This window comes from Oxyura jamaicensis, chromosome 15 (assembly GCF_011077185.1).
Source record: "Oxyura jamaicensis isolate SHBP4307 breed ruddy duck chromosome 15, BPBGC_Ojam_1.0, whole genome shotgun sequence".
Taxonomy (NCBI): Eukaryota; Metazoa; Chordata; class Aves; order Anseriformes; family Anatidae; genus Oxyura; species Oxyura jamaicensis.
In genome coordinates, this window is record NC_048907.1 from 5,287,857 (window position 1) to 5,306,819 (window position 18,963).

The 18,963-nt window shown below is 43.5% G+C and overlaps 1 protein-coding gene across 13 annotated transcripts in view; it reads right to left on the bottom strand.

The window, feature by feature from the left end:
* Positions 1 to 18,963, bottom strand: part of MTMR3 (myotubularin related protein 3) — a 79,256-nt gene that overhangs the window by 4,117 nt on the left and 56,176 nt on the right. For 7 of the 13 annotated variants that reach the window (XM_035340208.1, XM_035340212.1, XM_035340214.1 and 4 more), the window contains 11 exons: positions 16,630 to 16,835; positions 16,285 to 16,416; positions 14,368 to 14,479; positions 13,081 to 13,276; positions 11,296 to 11,481; positions 9,791 to 9,961; positions 7,502 to 7,647; positions 5,391 to 6,795; positions 2,881 to 2,991; positions 2,277 to 2,365; positions 719 to 745 (listed from right to left, as the gene is read on the bottom strand). In XM_035340208.1, the coding sequence (XP_035196099.1) occupies positions 719 to 745; positions 2,277 to 2,365; positions 2,881 to 2,991; positions 5,391 to 6,795; positions 7,502 to 7,647; positions 9,791 to 9,961; positions 11,296 to 11,481; positions 13,081 to 13,276; positions 14,368 to 14,479; positions 16,285 to 16,416; positions 16,630 to 16,835 (2,781 nt within the window). The remainder of the gene's footprint in view (positions 1 to 718; positions 746 to 2,276; positions 2,366 to 2,880; positions 2,992 to 5,390; positions 6,796 to 7,501; positions 7,648 to 9,790; positions 9,962 to 11,295; positions 11,482 to 13,080; positions 13,277 to 14,367; positions 14,480 to 16,284; positions 16,417 to 16,629; positions 16,836 to 18,963) is intronic. The other 6 variants (XM_035340218.1, XM_035340216.1, XM_035340215.1 and 3 more) reach the window with 3 other exon arrangements.

Genomic DNA, 18,963 nt, shown 5'->3' on the forward strand with positions numbered 1-18,963 from the left:
ATGCTTGGTTTTGTTGCTGTTGTTGTTTTGTCTCTCTGTGTAGAGGACAGCGTTCTATTACTGTTCTCCCCTGAGCTTCGGAAAGCCCTGAACCACTCTCTCTTTTTGTCCCAGTGGTCTGCTGCCTTGCTTGAGAGATTAAGAGAGATGTTAACAACACTGGAGAAGTGAACTTGCCCCTTTGAGGATGGCTGACTGTTAAAATCATAGCACCAATACCTCTTCTTACTAACTCACGGGTGTTCATCCAGCTTTTTAGCTTTACCAGCCTTGCATTACCTGTTACTGCCACAGTACTTCCAGTCCTTCTAAAATCAGTGGCCATTTTTTCTGTCGACACACTGCACAGCTACGCCTCCCAAAATTAAGGCAGAAAGGGAAAGAATCAAACCTAAATGCATGATGGCTAAACTTGAAGGCCAGCCTCTTCCCAGTTAGAACCGAAGCATTCTCTGTTACTCAAACACACGACCTACTGGTGGTGTTAGTGTAATCCACATCACAGTTCAAGCTACCAAAAGCCAAGCCCTAAATGCCTTTCTGTGGAAAGAGAAGCCTGTTTATATGAATCTAAACATCCAGTAGGTTGTGCTAGCCGCCCACATTATTTCTAGTGATCTCTAGGCGAGTGAAAAATAGGGAACAGACCGAGTTAGTTTGGAGAAGTTACCAAGAAAATGCAGACAGACAACAGACAGAGGCTGTTGTAAATGCTCACCAGATTTGATCAACACGTTCAATGTCCCTGCAAGGAGGGGAGAAAGAGCTCAGAGGGGAACTAGCAAAAGAAGTAAATAGAGGCAATGAAAGAAGCTGGATAGTTTTGTCGTGCTCAAGTTGAAAATGTGGTTTTCAACTCACTTTCAGTCTCAAGTAAGATGGAGAGCAGACTTATCCTGGGTTTTATGAAAGTGCACACTAAGAAAATACTTGGTTTTGTTGTTGGCTAGGACGCCACTCCTCACTGGCCTCTACCACACAAACGGCCTGTTCAACCCAGGTCAGGCACTTCAAAGATGAAGGAGCAAAGACACCAAAGAGAAATCTGCAACAAAACTTGAAACCCTGCATTTTAACTCCTCGTGGTGTTGGGGGTGTTCAGTGTGTATACATTCAGGGCACACACATCCTCTAGGACTTCACCAGAGCCCAGGCCTAGGAAACTGAAATGGAGATGCTAAATGTCAGCAGGCCTAGGGAAGCAAGGAGGCAGGGTGACAATGACGAATGGGTACACCGCACAACAGATACCACTAGAAAAAGGACAAAGGAAAATGCCATTTTGACTCTTATAAAGCCCTTCAGACGTGTATCACGGTATGCTTAGCAATTACACTTTGCATCTGAAGCCGTAAGGCACACTTAAATAGATTTGCACGCACACACTGAGCATGAAACTTGGAAAAAATAATCAAACCCATTCAACTTCCAATTCATTCTTCCCTGGTTTATCTCTACAAGACTAAATGAAGCAACATATAAAATGGACACAAGGTGCGTACAGTTATTTACTACTTCAAAAAGCAACGAAGCATCAAAATGAGATAACTGCCACTCATTTAAATGACAGTTCTTGTAATTGTTTGCTCATGGCCAGGAATGGGGATTTATTTGAAATAGAACTAAGACAGAATCTCAGATTTCTAAATTTAGAGTATGATCTAATCAAAAAACCCCTACCCCGTTCTTCATTAAGCTCCTGCTGCCTGCATTATCTGTCGTAGCCTGTTACCAAGATGTCTGGCAGAGAATAATCCGGAGAACTTTTATTTCACATCTTTTCAGATTCTCTCACTGAAGTAATTTAATGAAAAGGAAAGAATGGTTGGAGAAGGAAAGGAGCAGGTTTTCAACCAGTAATGGAAAAAAAAAAGATGCTATTTGTGTATCTGCAGTACTGACTGCAAAGACAAGCCAGTATTTTTAATTATTTACACCCACTTAAGAAACTAAACAGCTAGCTGCCACCGAACCCCGTTTGAGGAAAAAAAGGCAGGATCTGTTTAGGCCAGGGTGTAGTCAATGCTGCATCTGCCTTTTTAAACATCTACTCTGAATGGACTGGAGCTAACAGGAGAAATGTCCTGTTTGTTCTCCCAAAGCTCTCGGCTCCTGTGCACGCAGTCCTCCTGCTCAACCTGCCCTGACGTCCATCCTCAGCAAAGGAACTTCATGTCAAAATAAAGCCCTGTCCTGGTGTAAAAGGAGAGGGGACAATCCAAGCCCCGACCTCCCCCCCCCCCCCCCCCGCCATCCTCTGCTGACGTGCAGGTTACCTGCAGTGGTGCTTCCTGCTGGCCAGCCAGAAGGTGCTGTCACAGCCGTAGCAGTGCGCAGCGAGGTGGTCTGGAAGCCATCGTGTCACCTGGGAGAAAGAGGAGGCAAATCTATCAGGGAGTGCACAGCTGATTAGAAACAAACCCATCTCATTTGAGCTCACAAAGTCAGAGCAAAGCATGATGAGAATTGCTTGTTCTATTTTAAGAGTACAAATTCAGTGTTCTTAGTAGTGAAAGAAAGGCAGAAACCTTCCCCTTGAGAACTGATACACCGAATTCCCCTCAGACAAGCAGAAATTAAGTCAGGAAGTCCAGTTCCCTGGTTTCTCTGTGCTTTAGACGTATCCAGGCCAAGAACGTTCACCACACGTGTCAGCGTAGGGCTCTGTTGGCCAGCCATCCCTTCCACAGCTTACCAAAGAGCTCAAACCCTGACAGCAGAGGGCTCATAGGCACAGGTACTGGTATTCAGAGTAGGAGACGAGTGAAGTGTGAGGAGGACAGCTCACAAGAAGTGGCATATGACCAAAGGCTGTAGGACAATTTGAATTATGAACATCCCATCCTACCAGAAGAATGATTACAGGGATTTAGTCTGTACCTCTGTGTCCTGTTTATCCACCTGTTCCCAGCTGGCTTCAGAGAAAATCTCTGTGCTGCAGCGAGACAAGCAGTTCTGATCCAGATTGCTTTCCGAGTCGGGTATAGAAGTCTGTTGGCAAACAAACACAGCTGAACAGAGCCTTCCCGTATTCCTACTTCCACACAAATAAAAACTGGACAGTCGTGGGGAGGAGTGGAAAGGGCACCTCCTGCTGAGGAGGAGCAGGCTACATCCACATTGGTAGGGTGAACGTCAGAACCAGCCACCTGCCCACGCGTGGCAGCCAAGGCGGGCACCCCGCTCTGACCAGGCCTGAACGCCACACGTCGAAGCAGTTTGTGCAGTGGTGAATCACAAAAAAAAAGAGAGAGAAAGAAGAAGAAAACCCAACAGGTCAGCTTCTGACCCTCTGATGAGAGGATGATGTGAGGCAGAATGGATTTAAAATCTGTTCTCCCCTCTTTGAGGACAATATTCTGGCAGCACTTTGGGTGAGTAACCAAAAAACCTGTGGCTCCCATTTCATAGTTCCATTTCCTTGCCAAGTCCGTTTCATTTTCAAAACCAGTACAAGTAATGCATATATCCCTGCAAAAGTTCTGGAAAATAAAAGCCAAATTGTGCACGGGAAACTCAGAATTTGAGCCAGATATATTCCATGTATATTTTGGGGGGGAATAATGCCGCCTTAATACAGTCTGGCCTGGTAGTGTTGTAGGTTATCTGGCTTAAATAAATCTCTATTGGTCCTTAAACTATGAGAAAAAATAATGCAGGAATCTGATGTCTTTTTGTGCCTGACAAGTGGGCACCTCTGGAGCTGCAGAACGCCCTGTTACTCCCACGCTGAGGCAAACATAGGAGGTAGGGATCAGATTCTTCAAAACAGTGAATTTTCCAGGGGACATCCCAGCCCTACCCCGCAGGTTGTGAATGCCCTCACAAAATGGGAGTGTAATGAATTAAAAGCATCAAATTTCTCCAAGGACTCCAAGCTTTTGCCAGAAGAAGCCACACCCGATGTAAATGAGACTCGGCTGACGTGGATGCCCTTAGTGCTGTTACCTCTGTGAACAGCCAAGATGGCCCGGAGGATTTTCCTCAACAAACGTACCTGGGACTATTCAGCACCTCTGCCACTTCTACACAATATTAAATTAAGCAAAAGTTGGAAATCACTTTATATAATACACATATGTATTTTTTTTCAGCTCTGTAGGTATTTAAAGCACATTAAATGTGCACATGGGAACTTTTTGTATGTCAACCTTGGGAGCCAGAGGCCAACGCTGCCTACCGTGTAGACACGTGGAAAGATGCACGCTCAAAAACTGTCCTGCATCTCCTCACCTTGCCCTTCATGTCCTTTCCTTCTCCTGTGCCTAGCTTCTTCCTCAGGTAGCTCTCCCCTCTTCTCCTCCTGTAGTTCAGTAATAACACTGGCCCTTTGAAAAACCAAGTTTTGCAGCAATGCACAGAACTGCTCTGTGCTGAAAGGCCTGGAGAGAACGAGAGGCTCTGCTTGTTCTCTGAATCAGTGTTACATCCAACTGTATGCGGCCAGTGACTCCGTGTCCTTGAAGTTTTGCTGTTTGTTAGTCAGAAGACGAGAAACTAGGTAAAAACTGGTAGGGGAGAAGTACCGAGGGCAACTTAAAAATCCAATCCAACATATACAGTGATGTAAAAAAGCGTGCTTGCTCTTGAGATCTGGTACTCAAGTTACGCTTATTTCATTGCTGATTTTTAAACTCCTTTTGCAGCTACAACTACGCAGATCATTTAAGCATGCTACAGAGAGCATGTTGGATTTGAGCCACGCCTCAGATTTATTCTGTTCTGTTAATTTTAAACACTTCCAAGTAAAATTACAAACATAGTTCAGAGGCTCTCTTAAAATTCTCAGTTTGTTAAGAAAAATCTCTTGCTGACATATGGCTGTCACAAAAGCTCTCAATTTATTCTGTTTTACAAGCCCTGAGCTGGCCATCCATCTGAAAAGGGGATGCCCTGAAATTCATGGTTCGGAGCTAACAGTGCAGCCACCGCTGCCTCCTTCCTACCCTAAGCTGCAAAAGCACCCAGAGATCAGTCCCGCATTCCTGTCCCTGTAAATGACATTCACATCCTCAGAAAAGCGTCTTTCCCATGTATGAAGGTAAAAGGCTAACAAGTAGTGTTTTGGAATAAGGCTAATGCAGGTATCTTAAGTATGTCTGGTTTTGTGCAAGTACGCTGCAAAACATGCCTGTGGAAATAAACCTTTGCTATATCCATGGTCGAACTGAAATACAGTGAAAATATTAGTCATCAGTACTGCTGCTGGCCACGTACTCCGACCAGTTGTTTGCCCCTTTCCAGAATGACCTTGACAGGTTTCTAAAACTCTGTACAGCCAAAAAATCACCGCCTGACCAATGAGCCCTGAACTGACAATATGGTGAGATCCAGAACTTGACCGACTAGCCCGCTGTTTCCAGCAGTGGCCCAATTACCACCTCACTTACCACTTCGTCTCCATAATCACCATTGAGACGCAGGGAGCTGTTCAGGAACTGGCTCTCCAACCGGCTTTTCAGCTCTTGCACCTGCTTCTTCAAGGTCTCCACCTCTTGCTGATGCCCGGTTTCTATCTGGCGCAGGCGCTGCTGGATAACATCGGTGTAGACGGGCATCCCATCATCGTCCAGGTGACTTCTGGCGGGTTGGTCCGGGCTGCTGGCTGCCTGCTGCTTCCCCGGATGGCTGAACACCCATTTTTGGTGCAAGTTCCGCAAGTGAAACTGCGCGGAACTACAGCTAGCTGCGGAGACCTGCCGACTCAGAGAGGCCTTGATCCTGCCGTCCTCCCCGTTCACGCAATGCCCGTTTGTTGCGTGGTATTTCTGCATGATGCTAAACCCCACGGGCTTCTCGGTCATCTTGTTCTCGGGCTCCAGCTCTCCGTTACAGACAATCTCATCTTTACATTCAGCTAAAGGCAAGGCACAAGGGGAAGGCATCGGGAGGTGTGTGCTGCTGCTACCAGAAGTCCTATGTGCTTTTGTGCCCAGTTTTTGAAGCTCTATCATGCTTTCCCCCTCTGGCCTGTTCTCAATAGTTCGCGAGAGTTCATCAGCACTGTTGTCGATCGGGTGAGGTCTGTGGCACGGACCCTTAGCAATCAGCTCCTGCTTGGCCTCACTCTCTGTTAAGGTTTCCGTAGAGCTTTCGATGTTGGATGTTCTTGCCTCGGGTGGGATTGTAAGAGGTAACGGAAGGCTGGCTTGCAATGTGCTGTACGGGCTCTCTGCTTCTCCTTCAAGCTTGCTAACACCTTCCTCCGTGTTCTTCTGAGCGTCTCTGTTTACAGAACTCTCCAAAGGAACAGTCGGTAGTCCTTTCACCTGAGGTAACTTCTGGATAGTGTTACTGAGATCAGTCTGTTCATCCTGGTGTCCTCTAGGCTCAGAAGCACCTTGTGAAACTGGATGTGGATTGTTCATGACAATACCTCTATCCACCTCCGTCTTTTCACAGAGGTCACTGACATACCCATGCAGATTTTCAGTCCTCTTCTCCTTCTCCAGGGCAATCTCATCCGCTTTACCTGCTGCCTCTAGGCTGCCCCTTAAGTGCTCCTCCAGACCAACATCATCTTTAGTGGCCTCTTGCAAAATGTTCTCCATCTGTCCCTCTGCCACACCGGCTGCAACAGAAAGCTCTGCTCCAACCAGAGCCCTGCCTTGCTTGCTCAGGCTGTCTCCATCAAACGGATCGTCCCCGGGGTTCCCGAGGCTGCTCAGCTCCAGGGACCGGCGGTGCTCTTGCCACTTCTCATTTAGGCTGGGGTCGCTACTGCGTCGATTGGTTGTAGGCACGCTGCTATCACAGGCTGTCGTCAGATTGTCAAATGATCTCGTCTTTGGTAACCTATAGAAGTACAAAGAATCAGAATCCAAACTCAGGGATTTTTTGGTTTCATTTTTTAAAATTTTTATGTTCAGCTGCTATGCTTTAAAAACTCCCCCCCCAGTTAGGACAGTAACAATATGCTAATTAATGGACTTCTGCAAAGTATTATTTAGGAGCACATTTTGACCATCTGTAGTCCAAAGTTGCTTCAGTACTTTTTGTTTGTTTGTTTTGTTTGCCATCAGGAAAATATGTTGAATCAGACTTCAAACATTCCCACAACAGTCCCTTTACCACAAAGCACAAATGCTTACAGTCTTGTCACACCTCCTAATTAACATGTGTTCAGAATTATTTTACAAAAAAAAAAAAAAAAGCAAACAAAGTTATGCAACACAGAGAAAGAACTGAAATTCAAGATAGCCAAATAAAAGCTCATATCCCACAAGGGTATGAGGAATCTCACAAAGCTGTGCAATACCCGGGGCTTAATTCTACTTGCTAATCTTCTTTCTGATTCAATGTATTTGTAATGCTATGACCTCTGAAACTTAACAGCTTTCAAAACAAACAAGGAAAGACTGCTTTTGGTCAGTCAAACAGCCCCACAAATAAGCCTGTGAAAAATACTTCCCTCCCACAACAAGTATTCGCCTCTTTATGTCCCACAATATTCTCTGTTGATCTTACTTTACAGGATGGGATTTCTGGGCTCTAGGCTCACCTGCCCAGAGGCTGATCTTCAGGGCTAGAGCCTGGAACAGGGTATGGGGCACAGGTGTCATCAGCAGGTGTGGAGGGGGAAGAGCACGGCAGGTAAACAGCACTCCAGAGCATTAAATTACGCACATGGCACACTGGATACAGCACCTGAGAGAGGAAAACACACACAATGCTCAGAAACCGCAGCTGTTTGCTCCCAAGGTGCAAAAAGATGTTCACATCTGATCGGGGCACTCCCGGTTTGTTGTTCAGGTTTGCAGCTGGGAGGCTTTGTTAGATCTCTAGATAGCTCTGAAGGCCATTGAGCAGCTATGGCATTTCTATCGGCTGCACTTGGATATATAATTATCTTCTCTTTCAGAGGCGGAGGCTGAGGCATAACAATGCCGGCTTTCAACTTCTCATGAATGAATTACTGCAATGTGCTCTGTGTGAATCTACACCTTAATAATGCTCTTGAGCAATTTGAACTGCTGAAGAATTCAGTGGCCCGTTGTTAGCGCGGAGATTTCCTCGTACTTTGTGTTAGCGTGTGCCATATGAGAGCTGAACCAATAACCTCCTTCTACAGGCTCCAATTCATCAAAGCTAACCCTGTCTTTAACAGAAGCGCTCACATGTGAAAAAATAAGTACATGCAGAAATACTTTTGCTGAACAGGCAGCTTGTTCTTAAAAGGGGAAGATGCTTAAAAGGGGAAGATGTTCTTGACTGGGGAAGATGCTTTCTGTTTCAATTTAAGAACACCTTGAATCTCTCTGTCAATTCCACTGTTTTCCCAGGCAACTTTCTTTTGGAAAAGCAGGGAACGGCAAAGAAACCAGGGAATCAGAGGGAGGGATGTGGGGTGGCTTGATTTGGTGGATGCTGCTCTTAAGAGACTGTGGTTCTAAAACAGATGTGGCTACGTCAGTGAGGCACCTATTAAACACTGAAGTAAAAAGAAAATCAGGAAGGAATGAATACAAGATAGGAAATTACCAAAACTTCTACGGACAAATTATCCTAATTAGCTTAATATACCAGTGTACCATTTACTGAGAACACAGGCCAAATTACAAGACTACACTTGTACTGCAGGGTACAGCATGGAAAGGCAGCCCAGGGATCTGCCTGGCTGCACTGCCTGTTTTAAGTTCTCTGAGCTCCTCCTGGGTAAACTTGCTGGTATTTTCTGGGAAAATTTGCCCCCATAGCTCTACACATCCTCACAAGCCGTATTTATCTGCTTTTGGCTATCACATCCACATCCACTCTTGTAATGACAATGTCAGCCTGGAAAGTCTTGAAGGGCTCTCTTTGCTGCTGCCTGTCACCATGACAAATGGGATCTGCGCTGGCTGAGCACTGGCTGCAAGTATGGTGTCTACGGGAGGCAGACAGTGACAGAGGGCTGATGTGAATATTAAATTCATCTTTTTATAACAAATGTAGACAAACTCTTTCCTACTAAGCCAAGCCTTAATCTTCTTCTGAAGAACAATTAAAAACCACGTCTATCACATGCAAAAACATTGCATAGTCCTTACAGTTAGGTTTATGGTATCTGATACTTTTATAAACAAAAAGCGTTTAAATATTTATAGAAGTCTTTGCCATCTAGTCATGGTGACCTTTGATGATTGACTGTTTGTTTACACGCCATGCCTACCATATTGCATCTCTGTCTAAATCCCTTACAAGCCCTTTCATCAAATACACAAAAAAAGGTAACTGCAGGCCTCCTCCTGGAAGCTTCAGTGAGCTATTAATGGATAAGCCAAACCGAAAATGTGAAAGTATTAAGAGAAACACAGATATGCTAAATAATCCTAGTTACTTTTTCTGTTTAGATTTGGGTTTAATATAGACAAAGTGTCTAGGTCTGTATGCAATTTTATGGCACGCCTCTGACATAGCTTAGCTGTCTAGAAAGGTCTATTTGTCAAACACAGAAATGTTTTCTGTTACCAAAAAAAAATAGGCAAAATATTTAGTTACAGAAAATGTGTCTCCAGCACAGAGAAATTTCTGAGGTTGCATTTGACATTCCTCAAATATCAGCAGACCTAACGCAAGACTTGAAACACAAGACTGAACAGAGCGTCCAATTGTAAATATCAAGGAGGAGAGCTGAGGCATTTCCAGAACTGTGTACCATCTCTACGCTGCATTCCTGGTGCCAGTGAACCCACAGGATGTCCCACTGCTACAGCTTGGGCATCTCCTTAAGGCACACACTCCTGAAAACATTATGCTTGCAAGCCCTTTGAGGGGCTCTCCCATGTGGTAGGGATTAAAGGATACATACAGATTCAGACTGGGAGGAGTAGAGCAGGTTTTTGAAGGCTTTGTTTGCTGCCCGCAGCAAAGACCAGACAGAACAGGTCCGTTCCTGAGTGTGTTTTTCTCCTCTCTCTTTCGCATTGTTGCACAGGAATGTACCAAAGAGGCAAGAGTAGGTGTGCTGCACCAATTTGACCTGCAGAGACCAATACAAATACAGTCATATGGCAGAAGATTGCAGGCTTAATGCTTAAGAAGCAAGAAATGTTTCCTTCGCAGGGCAGTACACCCCTTCCCAAAGACTGACATACAAATATACCTGAAATTTTTTGCAGCCTCCTTATAAATTAATTGCAAAAGGATTCAAGCACAGAGGCATCTTTTAAAGTCATAGCTAAAAAGTCAAGGAAAAAGTATACAAAATAAAGACAAAATACTTGTTCATACTCAAGTTTAAAAGTCTTGCCAATTCAAAACTCACAGACCAGGAGGACAGGCAAGAAATCCCAATACCTCTGTTATAAAACACTAATGCAGCAGGCAAAGAATGGCAGGGAAAGGTGTTAATTTCTGTGTCGGTATAAAGGCACACAGCACACACATCCGGATCGTTAGTCACTCTATTCTGTGGTCTGATCAAACAGCTTGACATGGACCTAACAGTCCCAGTAGTCCCCATGACTGTGCCCTAACAGTTAGGGGTTTTGCTTGAAAGTGGCAAGAACACCACGGGTATGTTCACACGTAGCTCCTGGAGATGAGCAGCGAGCTCTGAAGCCAGTCATAAGCTTACATATCTTATTTCACATCTGAGCTAAGCTAGAACCGGACATAAACTGTTACATGGCTGAGCTGGCAAGGCGGCTACAATCACAGGAACGTGCTTTGAATCTCTCCGTGGATCAGACACTCCATAAAAGCTTTCAGTCTTCAGATTACTAGTTCTGCAGTCAGGGACTGCCACTTGCCCACAAACCTGCTTTCTGGCCTTGAAAACTGATTTTGACAGTCCGAGGCCAATTTTGAATAGGAGAGCTGTCCAATTCCAAAGAAAAGAAACACAGCTAAACACATTTTCAGCTCAGAAACACAAAAGCCAAATGGAAAAGTAAAACAAGGGTGTTTTGAGAGAAGTCACCTTCAACTGAAAATGGGATCAAACTCAGGAGAAGTTTCTATCACCAGTAAACGTTTTTTTAAATGTTGTGTGGATGCATTATACTGAACTTATTTCAGCACCTCCTAGGTGAAACTATTAAATTAATATTATTTATTTATTTATTTAAAGTTTAAAAGGAATCCTGAAGGGTCCTGAAGGGTTTTAAGAGTGAACAGATCTCAAACTCCAGGAAGCGTTCAAGGCTTTTTGTCTGTTTTATCAGGGCAGTTTTCCCATTTCCTTTACCAGGCTGCAGCATACCACAGATAGATGGGAAAATCAGAAACCCCTCAGGGCTCTTTAGTGTGTTAGTACGGGGTACTGGTTTAGAAGCAGTCTATAAAACAGCAATCTCTCAAGCCACAACTCACAAGGAATGCTTCGTTAAACTCGAAAGAGCAAGGGAACTGCCTCTGGAGCTGATGGACGCAGTCCAGCCACTGTAAAAACACTGGGCAGCGCTCATTTAGGTCATCCGAATTCTCACCATGGCCACAGCGATCTGCAAACTTGTGGCCAAAATCCAGCCACTCCGTCTCCACTAGCACCTGGAAACCCTGTAGAAATGAAAGCACAGATGAAAAGTTCCTCTTTTCCTTTGGTTCATTTTTCTAAGACAATCCAAGACCCCTGGGAATCATCTTATTGCTGGTCCTCACTCCCTCTGACCTCCCCTCAGCGTTAGCCCCATCACTTCTTTTCTACTTTACCTAATGCCTCTGCGCCCTGAAATGCTGCACAATGAAATCATGACAGGAATTAATTTCCAAGCTTACACGAACAGGAAAGGGAATAAGGCAGGCTGTTAAGTCCTCAGTGACTGGCAAGGGAGGAGACCTGGAAATGAGCCTTGTCTTGGCCAGGCAGGGGCGAGAAGGAACTTCACCTTGATCAAAACCTGGATTAGGGTAACCACCATTCGGACAGGAGAGGAAATCTTCAAGTTCTCATTTGAAAATAATGGGCAGATCTTTTTGTCAAATAGAGAACAGTTCATCCACGACAGGACATCCACAGCCCCAGGAATTGCTTTGCTTGTGTGTGTACCAGCTGCAGCACAGCCACAGGTTTGATAAAGGTCAAGTTGCATGATTCCTCATGCAAACTAAAAGGGCAAAGCACATTTCAAAACTAGCGTCTAGCTGAGCACCTGGATGTGACACCTAGTCTTACAGGACCTAAACCCTACCACGTGTTAGGAAGGTCTTGATTCTTAGTGGAAAGAAAAATTGTGGAGCATGTTTATTGAGTCAGTGGTTGTAGCTTAAAGAAAAGCTGATAGCTGTAAAGCCTGAAATGTGACAACGATGAAGACTCGTTTTTCTAAACATTTCTGATCCTCGTGCAGACACCTACAGTACACGGCTTCCTCTGATGCAGTAGGGACAAGGAAGGCAGGCAAAAGACATGTACAGAGGAACTCTGCGCTTCAAACAGGAACGACAACTGAGTAGGAACTATGAGGAGGTTCTGTGCTGACGACAGAGCACTATGTTTTGACCTGATAAACACTGACTTCTAAAACCAATGTGAAAAAGGATCTGAGGAAGACTCCACGGTTTCCTCCAAAAGGCATTGCTACAGTTTAAACTGCTGGTACTTATGTGCCTGAGGTTTTGAGCAGCAGTTTTTAGCACAGTGTTCAGACACACGCTTCTGTTCTAGACAACAAAGACATTTTGCATGTGGGCTGGTAGATGGAACCCAGCCATCACATATCCCACAAGGCTGAAAAGTGATAGAAGAAAAGCCAGGCTGAAAAATCAACTGAATTATACCTAAGCAACAAAGGACAATGAAAAAAATGAAACTGGAAAAAATATGCAGCTGAGAAATATAGAAAAGAGAAAAGCTTTGTATCAATAGTTGCCTGAGAAACTGCAATGGTGCCAGAAGCACTCTGTATTCTATATCCCTACACTAAATACAGAGAAACATAGACCACGACTAGGCAGTTATTGCAAAAGGGAAAAAATTAACCTGCTCTTGATTTACAGAGTCACAAGTATATGTAACTGCATCTGCACTACTGTTAACTCCTGCTAGCTTTGGTACTTCTTCTAGTGGAAAAACCTGTAATTATTTTTTTACAGACTTCCTTTGAAAAGAACCCAAATTTGATAACCGCCTCATGCATTAACCGATGGTTTACAAACCTCTGTGGTCCTGTAATATGGATCTAGCAGCAGTTTGGCCAGCGCCACTATCTGGGGGGTTCGGTCCCAGCCATCGGAGCAGTGCACCAAGACAGGTCGCTGGTCTCGGTCCACAGCATGAACCACGAGTAGCGCAGACTTCAGAAGAACAGATAAGTGCTGCAGCCACTTGGTACTTTCCAGAGCTGATAACCAACTAGAGGAAAAGAAACGAGGACAATTGTTGTTCTTTTAAAATGCATCCAGGTTTGGATCTCTGAATCCATCAAATCAAAGCATAACCATGATTTAATTTGTATTTTAATACGCTGTGAATGCCATTCTTGAATATTTTTCATTTCTATCTACGCTTTCTTGGATTTGTAAGAAACAAAGCCGCGCAGCCCACCGGAGGAACAGCCAGTCTGTGGCACGTGGCTTGCTGCACACAACTTGGAGAAGAAACACTTGCCCAGCACAACACAGCCCCAGCAAGGGCCAGCACAAGCACTGCTGCTAACCGCTACTTTCAGCAGCCTCTATTGACTCCATTCCTTGGAGCTGAGGATTCAGATTACCCCGCACTTCTGGTATCAGTGGCAGATCTTGGGACTCTGCCATATCCCCAGGACAACTCTGTGCTGCAAGAGAAGTTTGGAACCTGGGGTGCCTTTGATATCACCCACATCTCAACTATCACCAGGCTTTCCAAGGTGTGCAGTAGGTATCTAAAGAAGCAGAGCAGTTTGAAGGTTTTCACATTCAGCTCAGTAAGGGTGGCCATTTGAGTGACAACCAGCAACAAATTCAAAGCAGAGAGACCTGGTAGGAGAAACAGGACTGGTGAAACTACAGTGTCCTAATAAAGACCCAACCTCAGAGGCTCCTGGGGACCAACTAGAGGCGAATTATCCCATAGCACCGGAGGGGACTATAAATGCATGAAATACACGGAACACCACTAGAATTTTTTTGAAGGAGAGCCGAGCTACAAAGATCTGGGAATAACACGTTAGACTAAGTGCTAGCACTCAGAAGCACACATGGAAGTAGTAACATTCTGGGATCAAAATTCAGGGCTGAATTATAATCCCAGATCTCATTTTCTAAATTCTCTTCAGTGACAATAATCCAACAACTTCCTTTAGCTCAAATTCCATGGAAATGAAAAATACAGCTTAGCATTTTTACACAGGAAAGTCAATAAGGGAAAAAAAAACCACGGCATTTCAGTTTACAAAACAGAAGCAAAAGAATGTGGTTACAGAAAGATGTAAGAAATGCCGAAAACACCAAACATCCACTTACTTTCCTGGATCTGGCATTTGTGTGCAGAGCAAACGCAGGGACTGAAAGCTCTTCCGGATAGAATGAATGTTTGCCATTCCCATGAATACTACTTCACAGTTTGGATAATACTCTGTAGGGAAATATCAAGAAAGAGGGAAGAAACTGAAAACTGCACTCAGTTTAATTTCTAAAAGAAGCTTTTTCATAAAAACAAACCTCTGGTGCTGCGGACAGATGAAATAATCTGTTACTGAGCAATCTAATAAGAGACTGAGAAGCATAAAGATACTTAACTGGTAATTTATGGATGCTCTGTAGCTTGGTAAACTGATTTCTATTTTTATATAAGTTATATTTTCACTTTTTTAACTACCAAAAAAGCTGCTTTGAGTTTTTCTATTACAAGGAATAAGCAATACATGAGAAATGCTCAAAGGAAAATAGAATATAAATGGAATTACTGAGTTTTCCTTCAGACGTTGCCATGATGTGTACTCAAGCAACTTGTGGAAGCAGTTTCAGTACAGACGGTGGCCACTAGTTAGAGGGAGCACCCAAGAAGCTGCAGAAAGATACCAACTAGTCACTCCTAGACCTAACTTTGCTCTGTATCAGTGCTTCTTTGCACAAAAATGATGACATGATAGCAATAAAATGACCTTTCCTACAACAGAAATAAAGTCAGGATTTAGAACACTGGATATTGACTGCTTGTAAAAGAAAATCCAGTACTCTTTTAGATTAGAGTATTTGTTTTAAGAAATCATTTGATTTCTTAAAATCATTTAAAAATCATTTGATTTCTTAAATGCCCAACAAATTCTGCCCAAACCAGAAACATCCTGTTAGGGATAAAATAGGTAACTCCAGGCCAAAGTGACTGACAGTATCAGAATATCTAAGTATTTTTTGCCTTTTTTACTGAATTATATTTTATATAAAACACAACACAACTGAGATTTTTTGGTACCGAGAGAAGCAAACTTGGCAATACCTGGAGAAAATGTATCAGCAAAAAGGATGCACTTAATGCAAGTCAAATTTATTGAAGGTGACACTTAAGCTGTTTGGAAATTTTCTACAAAGAATTCAAGAATCAATATACATGAAAAAAAATAAACTTGCTTTTCTGTTTTGAAATTTTCCTCCGTGATGATGATGAGTTATTTAATCATTGTGAGGTGTTAAATGGAAAATTCATCTCTTCCTTCTGGTGGCTATTTATCAAAGTGAAGCAATTGCAGTAAAGAACAAAACAGGAATACGTGGCTGAAATAGTTTTTGTTCTTACTGACAATTTTTCTGTCTGGTATTCTTTTCAGATTCTCCAGCTATGGAATTTTAACAGGCTGTATTCATATCCAACAGTGACCATAAAATCATATCTTGTTTATATCATCAACAATTTACATGTGCCAAAGAACAAAGAAAGTGATAAATATGAACATATTACAAATGCAAGATGAATCAGGATTTCAGCTGCTTTGGGTTATAGTATAAATGCTGAAAAATGTTTCAGCTTTACAACAACTGCAGAAAATTTGTCTTCTGCATAACCATTCTAGACTATGACTGTCCTTTACAGCTAAGGGACTTTAAAATTTGTTCAGGTTTTTCAGACATTAGCATATTGGATCTGTTTGTCTCTCTCTGGTTTATATATTTGACTCAGCAAGAGAAAGATGATAAATATATTCCATACAGCTCGCCATATACTGAACAATGTTGCCACGTGGTTTATGCTCTGAGAAACTCAAAGAAACAAATAAACCTGTCCTTTTGAAGGGCTGTGAGATAGCTGCAATTGTCCAGAACTTCCATATAGATGAGTATTGTACTGAAGTAGTATACAGTACTGAAGAATATCAGTGTAATTTTATTTGAGCAAATCTTTTTTATTAACTTAATATAAAAATGAGAAGAAACACTGCTTACCTGGGCACTCACAGCCTCCACCTTTGGCTCTGTTTGCCACAGCTGCTGCGTAGGATCGTGCGTCTAAGATCAAAAGCTTCTGAGGCTGTATTGCCAAACTCTCTGCTCCCGAAGCATTAGAGATGGAGGAATCTGGGGAAGAGAATATGCAACTGAAGGGATACTTCCGACATCACTTACAACTATGATACACCCAAGCCGCACAGCGTATATGCAACGTGCATACAGACATCAGAGAATGCCTCATTAAACAAAAGGGATTGAATCTGTTACAGTACATAGAGGAGATTAAGCATTTTCCAAAATTGCTGCCTTTTTACAGAAAAAGAACCGTGACAAACTTACCAAATTCCACATCAGAGAGGTCTCCTCCATTGGAGAAATCTCTGGAACAATTTCCATTCATTAGTTTGTTACTGTTGGACCTCGAATCTGAGGCACAGGCTTTGGCTACCGACTGGACAAGGTGCTCGTCATCTGCGTTCCTCCAGCCCCACCAACTGACCTCAGGTTGTCCACAGCGGGAAATAACTGCTCCGTTGCTCTGGTGCCTGAAAAGGTAAAGAACAGAAAGAACAGCAGTGCATAACTTGAAAGATCAGGATGGAAAACACAGAGGATGTGAGAAATTAAATGCTTCGCTCCGGTACTTTAATTCTATCCCCAGCCTGTGACTCAGCAGCAACGCGTGCCACGCGCTTCTCTCCAGGACACTGGCTGTCACTGAAAGGTAAAAGCCAAAGCTGAGGTCAGTACAAGAGAACAGAGCACCTTCATGCTTACCAAGGCTGCCTGTCGGCCAGTAAAAGCTGGGGAGCATTTCAGCACAGCAGATGCTGTAAAGGAGTGTTCACCACCTGCTGACCAGTCAGCTCTGCTGCTGTGGTACAGCAGGCTAAATACGAAAGGACAGTTTAAGCCATGCTAATTTTAAAGCCAGAAGAAAGGAGTGAAAACACAGATTCACTTTTTGATAAGTTTGTTTTGAAATCGAACCATACCATTAATTAGATCTGCGAGGAATGTCACCGTGATCTTGGTACGGAATACTGGCAGAATTTGGCAAGCCTTCTGTCCGATGATGTGTAACACTAAGTCAGAACCTTACCCTTGTACACTGAGAGCATCCCTTGCCAAGGATCACCTGTGAATCCCGGAAGGTGGTCCTTGAACACTTTGCAGAACCGTACCTAGAAGGCACTGGATTTTAGGCATTCCTTCACTAGCTTAAAAGGAAAGAGCCAGTTTCTCAGGATGCTGAACATCTGCAGTTTAACTCATTCGGAATTTTCCTATTAGTGCCTGTTGGAAAGGAATGGTCTTCTATCCTCACCAGCGGGGAAAAAAGCTGAATCATTTTGAAAAAAAAAAATACTTTAAAAAAAATATTTTTAGAAGATTTAAAAAGCAAAAGAGCCCTTGAGATTTCACCGCCCCTAAGCTCCTCAGCCCTGCCTTCCACCCTTCAGCTTCTTCTCTTGCGGTTGCTGTCTGTGGTGTGTTCTCCATTCCTCTTCTGGCCCTCTGTGGGCAGTGTTTCATCTGCTGCCTCTCTAACACCAACCATACCTAGGAGAAGAGCACCAAGGAGCTGCTGAAGAGCACCAGTAGCACTCCACTCCTACACATAAGCACCGGTGTGGTGCCAGGCTGGTAAATAAAGGCCACAGGCATGTAAACTTTTCTACAGACACCTAAGCAGCTATGAAAAGGGAGAAATTGCTTAACAGAATATTTGTCTTCTTAAATGGGATATAAGTTCTAAGCGCTCTATACACTGATAAAACTTCAGAGGATTGTGAAATGGAGAACAGACAGGAGTTTATCAATTTAAAAATGTCAGTGAGACTTGAACATAGCTATCTTCTGGAGAACAACAAAAATCAGAAGAGTTTGTTTTGTTTTTTTCTTTAATTTGACCTATCTTCTTGTACTACACATAAAGAACAGATCTGAAATAGAATCACAGAATCACCAAGGTTAGGAAAGACCTCCAACATCATCTGGTCCAACTATCCCCCCTTCCACCAACGTCACCCACAAAACCTTGTCCTTAGGTACCACAGCCTTTCCTTAAAATAACAGAAGAGTATCCAACCACTGCAAACATGCTCTGAAAAACATTAAGAAACTCGCCCCTATAATCTCGTATTTAAGAGAAGAATCCTGAAACCTTGCCACTTAATTCTCACTTACTGCCTCCACGCTGACCCATCGCACTGCTGCAGAACACAATTCCCCGTCCACCAAAGTGCTTACAACATTCTCTTTGACCTTCCCCAGTAACACCTTGAATCTGGAGGACCTCAGGCACGGCAAGAAAGGGAGCCCAGCCGTCAGCATGAGGAGCTGTAGGTGGAGAGGCAAAGGAAAAGCAGGGACACGACTTCTCTCAGGCCGCTTGGTGAGGCAGTGGTGCTGAGGAGCGGGACACCTAGAAAGTTCTGTTCCTTGCCTCACATCCCGTCTGAATTATTCTGCTGCTCATCCCCACACTGTTATTTTCTGTCCGACCAACCTACAGACACGCAGCTTTAAACAAAGGTGCCTTTAGGCCACTCTTGCTCAGGAACCCCTCAGAAACACAACCTGCACATTCATAAAAGTACGTGCCAATTACCGTGCCTAAATGTTACTCTGTAGGAAAGGAAAAGATTTTAAAGTTTTATTTCAGAGTGC